This window comes from Eubalaena glacialis, chromosome 1 (genome assembly GCF_028564815.1).
Source record: "Eubalaena glacialis isolate mEubGla1 chromosome 1, mEubGla1.1.hap2.+ XY, whole genome shotgun sequence".
NCBI classification, from domain to species: Eukaryota; Metazoa; Chordata; class Mammalia; order Artiodactyla; family Balaenidae; genus Eubalaena; species Eubalaena glacialis.
Genome location: NC_083716.1, coordinates 233683082 through 233693402, shown reverse-complemented (window position 1 = coordinate 233693402; position 10321 = coordinate 233683082). Strand labels below are relative to the sequence as shown.

General features: G+C 51.7%; 1 protein-coding gene across 1 annotated transcript in view; it reads right to left on the bottom strand.

Annotated features, from left to right (window-relative positions):
* Positions 1–2073: 2073 nt before the first annotated feature.
* The window catches only part of NEU2 (neuraminidase 2), a 12503-nt gene continuing 4255 nt past the window's right edge, over positions 2074–10321 (bottom strand). Inside the window, 5 exon segments of the mRNA XM_061191357.1 lie at positions 2074–2202; positions 2205–2668; positions 2671–3025; positions 4294–4388; positions 4391–4497. Coding sequence (XP_061047340.1) covers positions 2074–2202; positions 2205–2668; positions 2671–3025; positions 4294–4388; positions 4391–4497 — 1150 coding nt within the window.

Below are 10321 nucleotides of genomic sequence, written 5' to 3'. Positions count from 1 at the left end.
GCAGTAGCCAGATGCCTTACCTTATTCCTGCTTCATCTCAAGACCTTAACAGATGATTGACTCTTCCAGGATAATCAACAGAGGTCAACCCTAGCACAATTTTTAGTGGGTCTTTCCCTCTTAAACCTCTGGTATGCCTGGTACAGTCCTGGTTAATGCCCATTGTCTTGGTATAACTATTAATAGCATCATCCTTTCACTCTCAAAAGTGTCCCAGTTGGGATACTACACTATAGGGCTGCCCCCCCCTCTTAAACTTCTTGAGGGTGCCCTGCCCCTGGCTTGCAAGCCCTCATACTCACCCTCCTAATTTGGCCTCAGCCCCCCACTTACAGCTCCCTTTGTAGGGTTTGGAAGCCACCAGGAGGGCATCCCCCAAACATAGGGGCCTAACTTTCCATCCCAGCAATGACCAGGCCCTAATTCCTCATCCTTCCAGCTGGATTTCTTAAAATCCTACAAAGAGAAGCAGCAGCAGGAGGCCAGTGCGGGAACCACACCCAGAACTAAAGCCACATCTCCAGCTCCCCACACTGCGAACAACCCATCTAACCACTGCCTGGCCTCACGGAGACACGGCTCAGCCGTAAGAACCCACAGCCGCTAGAACCCACAGCCGCTGTCATTGATCCCCCGTCATCAAACCGTTAGACTGTTCTCATCAATGAAAGAGCTGATTAGAGGGGCTCTGATGGGGGCGGAGCGCAAGTCCACTCTACCACAGGGACAAGCGACAAAGGCCCCTGAAGACCCCGGAGGTCAGACAAGAGTCAGCCTCCTCCACCCAGGAGGGGCCCTCTCTCAGGTTGTCACCTCAGGACAACCTGGGAGTAGCCTTCTCCCGCTCTTTCTCCACGGCAAGGACTATACAACACAGAACCCCCTCCCCTCTTAGCCTGCACATGGTGACATACATGTCACCCCAAAGACTGAGTGCCCCAGAGCAGCTCTGTGCCACAGGCGCACATCCAACAGCCCACCCCCTCCCTCCCTCTCCATTCTTCTGAATTACCTGATTCATTGGAATTTCGTTCCTACCTTTAGCCACATCACCTATAGAAGAATAACTTATGATGACTGTAGTGGTTAGAGTGGTGGCCCCCAAATATACATCCATGTCCTAACCCCAGAGCCTGTGAATGTGACATTATTTGGAAAAGAGACTTTGCAGAGGTAATTAAGTGAAGGATTATCCTAGATCACCCTGGATTATCCAGGTGGGCACTAAATCCAATGACAAGTGTCCTTAAAAGATACAGAAGAGAAAAGAGGGAGGAAGGAAGAGAAAGCCATGAGAAGACGGAGGCAGACATGAAAGTAATGCAGCTGCGAGCCAAGGGAGGCCTGGGGCCACCAGAAGCTGGAAGAGGCCAGGAAGCACGCTCCCCTAGAGCCTTGGGAGGGAGCACAGCCCTTTGAACACCTTGATTTTGGACTTCTAGCCTCCAGAACTGTGAGAGAGTAAATTTCTGTTGTTTTAAGCCACTAAATTGGTGGTACTTTGTTACAGCAGCCCTGGGAAACTAACACAACGACGTAAGCCAGCTGACTTTTCCTCGCCTCCGCCTTACCTCCCTGCAGGGCCGTTCCCCATGCTCCTGCTCTGAGGCATTGAGGACACGCACAGAGACATGGACAGACAGACACACACACACACACACATACGCACACACACACAAACATACGCACACACACACAAACATACGCACACATCTTTGCTAATTTACAGCTTTGTCCCAGCCTTTGCCCAGGAATGTGATGAGCATTTGCTAAGAAGAAATGGGCTGGACTAGATAATTTATCAAGACCTGCAGAAAACCTGGGCTGGGGAAAGCAGGCAGGCTGAACCAAGGGGCTCCAGGAGGCCAGGTTCCTTCAGTTTCTGGGCTGCAAATAGAATCCTCTGGGAAGGCTGAGACAGCGCAGGCGGAAAGGAGCCCAGAGACAGACTCGCACTTGCACACCTTCGACGAAGGGAACAGAGAGGCAGCCTCCCAGGTCCAGAGGCGCCGGGAGGAAGGAAACCGCCAGCTTCTCAGTGGGGAGAGCCCTCTTGGGCAGTACACAGTGGGCTCACTGCAGCAACAATTCAGCTGGGAAGGCCTGTTTCAGGGTGAACATGACGAAGACGATCTCCTTGTAATCATCCGATTCGTACAGACACCCAAACCGGGGTGACCCATTGGGGCCGGCACCCATTCTCTGGAACCCATTCTCTGGAGGTCTGAGTAAGCGCAGCTGCCTGGGGCCAGCAGGGTGGGCTCCGACCAGGCTAAGGGCGCGGGGGGCTGCCAGTTGAGGTACATGCCCAGGTTGGCTCTCCCCCGTGGGTCAGTCGGGTGCGTGTAGAGCAGCCACCGGTCTGGGGATTCTGATCCCGCGTGGGGGCTGGGGAAGCCAATGATGCTCCCTTGGCAGCCGTGGGGAGGCTCCACGAGCTTCTGCACTGGCTGGGTCTCCCCGAAATCGAGCCCGTCGTTGGCGCTCTGGACCTGGACCCTGGCTCGGAGGGGGCTTCTCGCGTTCAGGTACACAACCCTCCATTTCGCATCCCCAACTTGGGCCACCTGGCACTCCAAGGTGTCCCCAGCCACGAATTTCCCTCTCGCCCACGTGTTCCCGCGGTCGTGGCCGACCAGGCAGAAGGCGGAAGGGGTAGGCGCCTGCAGGGAGGGGCGGCTGCAGAAGCGCAGGCTGGCACCACCAGGCTCCGCGTCGGGCTGTGCAGCTGCAGACAGGGTCCCGGGCCCACCGCGAAAGCGGCCCAGTCCTTGTGGGCCGGGCCAATGACGGAGTCCGTGAGGTCCCTGATGGGGCTCCAGGACCTCCCGTGGTCGGTGCTGGTGACCTGGCACAGCCGTGTCACGTTGACCCTGGTGTGGAGCTGGTGGTGCTCAGACACCTGCCCAGGGATGGCAATGAAGAAGAGGAAAACGGTCCCTGTCTTCTCATCGTACAGGGGGCTTGGGTTCACGGAGCGGTGGCCCTCCATCTGGGCTTGGGCCACCGCCTCCTGTGCATGCCACTGCAAGCGAGGAGAGAAGGAGAAGCACAGCTTGGAAATGGCCAGTGACAGTGACAGAGGCTGCACTCTGGGGGGCGGTGTGGGGTTAGGATCAAGGGTCATGGAGGAGAACGCTTGGTCCAGTGCTCATTCACCCTCACAACACCTCCCAGAGTGGGACCCAGGGCTCCGCCTCACTCCCTCCGAGACAGCCCAACCCCACCCAATCCCACCAACATACATCCAGGGCACCTATGATGTACTAGGGCTCAGGTACAAAGATGATTCAGGCACCAGCCATTCGCAGCTCCATCCTGGCTCCTTCAACTTACCAGCTCAGTCCAGCTTCCCATTCTTGAAAAGTAAAGCCCTAGTAATAACTACAATATTCTGCCTGTGTGTGACAGAATATGACAATCGCCTCTCACCTTCTATACACCATCCTCTATTAATGTAGCCTAGGAGGGGGCAGCACCATGATGCTAGGACTCACAGTGAGCTTCCATAGTCCCCGGGCGTATGTCATAGATGCTGCAGCTCTGCTGTCTATCCCTATTCATTAATAGCTATCCCCCAGTGAGTGTTTCTCAGGACAGACACCGTGCCAAGAGTCTAATGTCCATAGTCTCATCTAACCCTAACCTCTAACTCCTGGGGGACAGGTATTATGATCTCCATCTTACATCTACAGAGTGAGAGGCTTAGATAAGGTAGATGAGCTGCCCAAGGCCGTACTTCTGGTAAGTGGTAGAACCAGGACTTGAACCTAGGTCCATCTGCTTCAAACCCAGGTCCATCTGCTTCTAACCCATGCTCTAAACAACTACAAGGACATAATGACCACAAAGTAAAGATTATAATGATATTAAACCCTTCATATGTGAAAAGCCAGCCTCGGGTGTCTCCATCAGAATTACTTGATCTACATGCTGGAACTTCAGGTTGCAAGCAATCACCCCAACAACCCACCCCAGGTTAACTTTACTCAAAGGATCAACTCCCTCCCAGTTATGTGATGCTGAACTAGTCCTCCCTCAGGTTCTCAAGGATGTAGGGAAACCTTTCCAAAATCAGTTTCCCTGACTGACTTGTACTAAAACAGATGCAGCCAGGCCAGCCGGACTTGTTCAGGGTGAACCCATGTGAGATCCGGGCGATCACTCGGAGATACCTTCTCTGTCCCATCCTTGATGGTCCCCTGGGTCGCTCTGTCCCCCAGACTCAGCCATCTAAGGATGAGCTGGTCCCCGTATTCCCGGCAGAGCAATCACAGCCACTTGCTGCCTTACCCGGACCTGGGGGGTGGACGCGTCGTAGCTTCCCTTGCGCAGGACAATTAGCTTCGCGTGCTCATTCTTCTTGCTTGTCCGCCCTTCCGCAAAGCCAGCAGGGTCTTCTGCTGAGGCAGGTAGAGCACAGCGGGGATCCTGCAGGCATGGGCTCCCAACTGGAACACTCTCTCCCTCTGCAGGATGGGGCAGGACGCCACGGGGCTTGAAGGAGGGCACGGGAAGAGGAGATGAGTCCCCTGCAGTCACGTCCTGAGATGGGGCCAGAGCCGCCCTCCGGGGCAGGTGGAGCTCACCTCACAGGCGAGCTGACTCATGCTGGGTGGCCTGTCCTCCTCCCACACAGGGTTCATCCCCCTTTATTGCACTCCAAGCCCCTGTTTACAGACCCTCACATGCCTCCCACGGAGTTTGGCAACACTTCTGTCCCTGAGACGTTAGGAGCGGGTATTTGGAAAAGAGTGTTTTGTGTTGTATTTTTCTTACAAGTTGACAAACCTCCTTATAACAGATTCGTGATAACCTGCAACTGTTTTTGGCAAACCCATCAATCAAACACCGATCCCCGGGTGGGGTGGGAGGGCCTGCCGGGTGACATTCTGCAGCTGTCCAACTGCCAGAAAATGACACATGGGAGCTTTTTATAACTCCAGAGCCCTAGAAATTTGTCTTAGAAAAAAAAAAAAGGGTAGTGTGGGGTAGTGGGGGGAAACCTTGATTCTTAAGGTTCTCCTCCCCAGGCTGCCTGAGGCTCAGGCCCAGCTGTGCCCCACGTGTGGGCTCCACCCCTGAGGCAGGGACAGGGCGATGGGAATGGAACAGGGAAGCCCTGGGTGACAGGGCTCACCCAGACTCAGAGGATCCTCCAGAGCTACGAGAAAATAAAAATGAAAAATAAGCATTTGGCCCAAAAGGGTGGCAAGGGCTGGCGATAACTTGGTGACTGTGCATGACAGTGGACTCTGTGCTGGGCCACCTGGGTCCCCTTCAGGGGGCTGAAAAGAGCTTCCTCCTTCTGGTCATACCCCAGAAAGCACTGTATCTGAGGACTGGCCTGCCCAGAATATAAAGACCTGGTCCCCTTGTCCTAACTCAGATGCTCTGAAGGGTCCCAGCTCCAGGTTTCCCTGTGGGCTCAGCTGAGGCTTCCCTGGGGCTCGCGGCCCAGCTTCTCCCTCTGCCCCTCCCACCACCCTCCCTTCCTTTGCACAGCACTGACCCCAGGAGACTCCCCTACAAACCACCTGCGTCAGAGCCTGCTTCCTGGGGAGCCCCACCTCCAACGCGAGTTTGGGGAGGGAAAGTAGAAAGCAGGGTGAGCCCTAAGAGTCACACAGCTTCTCCTCTGTACACCCTTTCCAACTGCTTGCATTTTCCCTACCATGTACGTATATTATCTATTTAAAACTTAATTTAACATTTTTGAGAAAGAAATGTAATCTATCAGTATTTTACTCAATCCATTATGAATATTATTGTTTGGACAATGTAAAAATATGTGATTGCCTAAACACGGGTGGAAGAACTAAGTCTTCGTGATAAAATCTAGACCTGCAAAGGGCAGTCCAAGAAAACAGGGCTTGGAAGACATAACAGTGGCTAAGTTGACATTTTGTTATGAAAGATATATTAAAAATAGAAATAAAAATCGGGGAGAAAGGTGCAGTTCAACAGTGTCCTCTAGAAAATTGATCAAGGGTTTGTTTAAGCTCTTGGGTATTTACCTAGGAGTAGAAATGCTGGGTCATATGGTAATTCTATATTTAACTTTTTTTTTTTTTTTAACTTTTTGAGGAACTACCAGACTGCTTCCACATCAGCTGCACCATTTTACATTCCTACGAGCAATGTACTAAGGTTCTAATCCCTCCACATCCTCATCAACACTGGTTACTGTGTCTTTTTTGATAATAGCCATGCCAGTGGGTGTGAAGTGGGATCTGACTGCGGTTTTGATTGGCATTTGGTGCAATGATGACTAATGACGTTGAGCATCTTTGCATGTGCTTATTGGCCATCGGAGCTGGACTTTAGCCTGGAGGTAATGGGAAGATTTCAAACTACTTTAGGCAAGGGAGTGATCTCACTTGATGAACTTTCGAGGAAGTCTCTCTTTTGGCTTCAGGGTACAAGGGGACAGAAGGTGAGTCTGTTGCAATTTCCCTGGTGAGATAAAATAAAAGCCTGGGTGGAGCGGAGACAGTGACCACTGAAAGAGGCGCTCAGCTCTTAGAGATGGGAAGCAATAAAATTAACACGGCTGGGAGGGCAAATTAGAGAGGACTTGAGAATGTCCCAGTTTAAAGTAGGCTGAATTGATTTCCACAGCGTCTGTGACTATTTTCTGGATTCCTCTTTTAGACTCTAATCTCCTTTAGGATGGGGAGAAATTTATTCATTCATATTGCAAAAATTTATCGTGTTCTTACCTTGTGCATTGCATTGTTCTAGGAACTTGGGATGCTTTGTGAATAAACAGAGATCCCTGGCCTTGTGGAGTTTGTGTTCTAATGGGGATGGGTGGGGTTACTATTATTGCCCCAAACCAAATAGTGATCACTAGGGCTGGGACCTGTCCGAGCACCTGACAAGGATGGCCTTATTTGACCTCACAAATGCCCACAAATGCCCTGCTCTGTAAAACCTGTGAGGCTGACAATGATGCCCCTGTGGAAGAGATGCTGGCATGGAGCAGGAAAACTGTGGACACACGCGAACCCCAGCCCCTATGGGCTGCTAGTGTAAGTATTTGTCATGTGTGTATTTAGAACCAAAGCCGGCACAGGACGGGGGGGGGGTGGGGAGGGAAAAGGGGCCCTCAGTGTCCGCTTAAGGACTGTTCTCTATCCTCAGCAACTCAGCGCTGGCCCAAAGTCGCACACCCATCAGCAGCACCAATCCCCAAATGTCTTCATAATAATAACAGCAAACACTTAAGTGGCTCTTACAAAGTGCTGGACACTCTTTAAATACCCTACAATACTTTTTTAAATGTTTTGTAAATTGTATTTACAAACTGTATTATTTATAATACAAATTACAAATACTTATTCATTTAATCCCCACGACACCCCCGTGATGTAGACACTATTATTATCCCATTGTACAGATGAGAGAACTGAGTTCACCTAACCCTTCAGTGTCCAAGCTGGAGCTAAAAAACACTTCTAACCCCGTGCAATACTGCCTCCGAGAAGAGTTCTGGAAAATGCCATCTTCCTGAACCTCATTACATTTCCAGTGATGCTTTGACACCGCATGTAAGTAGCTGGCCCACTGGACCCAGCTCTGGCTCCAAACTGGCAGCGGCCTCAGACTGGCTTAGTGGAAAGAGAACTGAATTAGGAGTCAAAAACTTCGAACTCTGGTCCTAGGTCCACTCCTAACAGGTGTGTACCTTTGGGTAAAAACCCACCTCCCTAGGTTGTGTCTCCCCACAAGAAGGGAGCTATAGGGGTTGCCATGCTGGCTCCTCCATCTCCAGGGAGGGGGCTGAGCTGGGACCCGAGTCCTGGGGGAGGGGAGATCCCTCAGCACAACCGGGTCTCACCCACCAGCATAAAACAGTCGGAGAGAAGACAGGGTCGGGTTGAACTTCAAGAAACTGCCATTTCGCAGTATATATAAGTACATGCCACCCTCTCATTACCATATGTAAAATAGCTAGCTAGTGGGAAGCAGCCGCATAGCACAGGGAGATCAGCTCGGTGCTTTGTGACCACCTAGAGGGGTGGGATAGGGAGGGTGGGAGGGAGATGCAAGAGGGAGGAGATATGGGGATGTATGTATACATATAGCTGATTCACTTTGTTATAAAGCAGAAACTAACACACCATTGTAAAGCAATTATACTCCAATAAAGATGTTTTTTTAAAAAATGACAAAGAAAGAAAGAAATTGCCATTTCGTAGGTCAAAAGTAGTTGAATAGCAGCGGTTTCAGATAGTCCTACCTGAGGCTACCAGCAGCTGCCATGGTTTGTGGCCTTGTGGGTGCTGAGTCCAGAGTGAAGCAGCTTATAAAAGGAAGCTCCCTTATCTCCACACAGCCCACGAGGCCGGCTTTAGCGCTGCCATCTCAGAAGCAGGGAAGCTGAGAAATGGGTCAGGGAGGCAGTGGATGACTTCCTGGGGTCGGTGGTGGAGACGGGTGGATCTGAGCCTGCACCCCCCAGATTCTAGAACCCGCGCCCGTAACCACCGGGACCACCCGCCACAAGACCCACAGCCAGGACTCGGAGGTCTGAAAGGCTTCCTCAGAAAAAGGCAAGCAGTGGAGGGTCCCTGCTTGCCCCTCTCCTGCTGGGAGCACAACCTCATGGGCACCGTCCAGATCCAGGGGCTCTGTCGTCAGCATTCACCTGCCCACTTTAGGAAGATGCTTTGGCAGTTTACAAATCTGTATTGAGTTCCTCATGTGTGCCAGAAAACAGATAAACAGATAAGCCCTGGTCCCTGCCCTGTTCTGGGAGCCCAGAACAATGAGAGCCAGTAAACCTGGGGAGCAGGAGAGAGGCACACCGCAGCCTTCCCAGAGGAAAACCCTTGATCTTGGGTCAGTTTGGGGTACATCATTTGCCTGTTGGCTACCACGTTGAAATCATGCCTCTCTCCAAAGAGCAAGCAGCTGCGGGCATCTAGTCTGCCAACAGCACCAGAAGAGCCAAAAAACTCTTCCCAAGAAAACCCCATTTCCAGAGGGTTCAACAACTCCGCTCGGGCCCAGCTTGCTGGGATTCCCACCCCAAGCTGAGAGGAGCTCTCTCAACACCCACACCAGCACGAGACCACTGAACATCCTTCCGGAAGTTCAGACCAGCGATAACTTGAGGGCAGAATGAGGAGTTCTCCTGAGCTGAGCCTTCTCCCCACATTCGTCATCTGACATGTCCTCTGGACACCCCAAGAACAGAGTGGGTGCCATATCAGGGGTTTGAGGGGACATGAGCTGGCGCACTCTTTAAAACTGCCATCGTCCGAGGCATCCCCAAATGTCGCACCATCACTCCATAATTACCTGGTACAGAAGAACTCTTGTTGATGCCAACAAAGAAACAGGCAGGCCAACTCTTTGAGAAGTGAGAAGCTGTACCTCAAGGCGTGTATTCCAGGTTGGATCCCGGGGCCTGGGCGGGAAGTCGGGGATGTGAGCAGAGGCTGTGGGAACCCAGCTTCTAGAACAATGCAGCCCCCGTATTCCTCCAGCCTCACCTGGAGTCTCGAGGTCTTCTCTGTCGGGCTTGTGCCTGTAAACACCTAAGGGCGGCCCTGACCTCTGCCACCCACTCACCCGCTGGCATGCTCCAAGGCGATGTCGGTGTACAGACCCGGCCTTGGCCTAGTTAGGATGCTGCCTCTCATTAAATCTGTCTAGTTCTCTACACAGTCATGCTGAATCCGAATGAGCCACGCGCAGCCTGAGTCAAGCTCACCTCTTCAATGGATGCATCGAGCAAAATGTCTGCACAGAGGGAAATAGACTTCCCAGGGCCTGGGCGAGTCTGGAAGCGCAGGGACAGGGCAGAGGCGGAGCTGGCGCCACGCAGGACTCAGCTTCTCTGCTGGCTTTGCCAGGGTCAGCTGCGTGAGCAGAGCAACTTCTTGACCGCTTGGGACCTCAGTTTCCTCTTCTGAAAAATTAGAGCAAAAATATCACAGCTGACTCAAAGCTGCACGAGTACAGACCGTATGCCTCATCTGCTACTACAACCCAGAATCAAGAGCGTTTCTGCATGGACCTAGAGATTGTCATACTGAGAGAAGTAACTCGGACAGAGAAAGACAAATACCATACGATATCGCTTATATGTGGAATCTAAAAAAAGGATACAAATGAACTTATCTACAAAACAGAAATAGAGTTACAGATGTAGAAAACAAACTTACGGTTAACAGGGGGTAAGGCGGGAGGGATAAACTGGGAGATTGGAATTGACATATACACACAACTTCTGAGCCATAATTTCTCTCTAAACTTCCTGCTGTGTTCAGGTCTAAAGGCTTTGATTCTTATTCCCCCATAGTCGTTA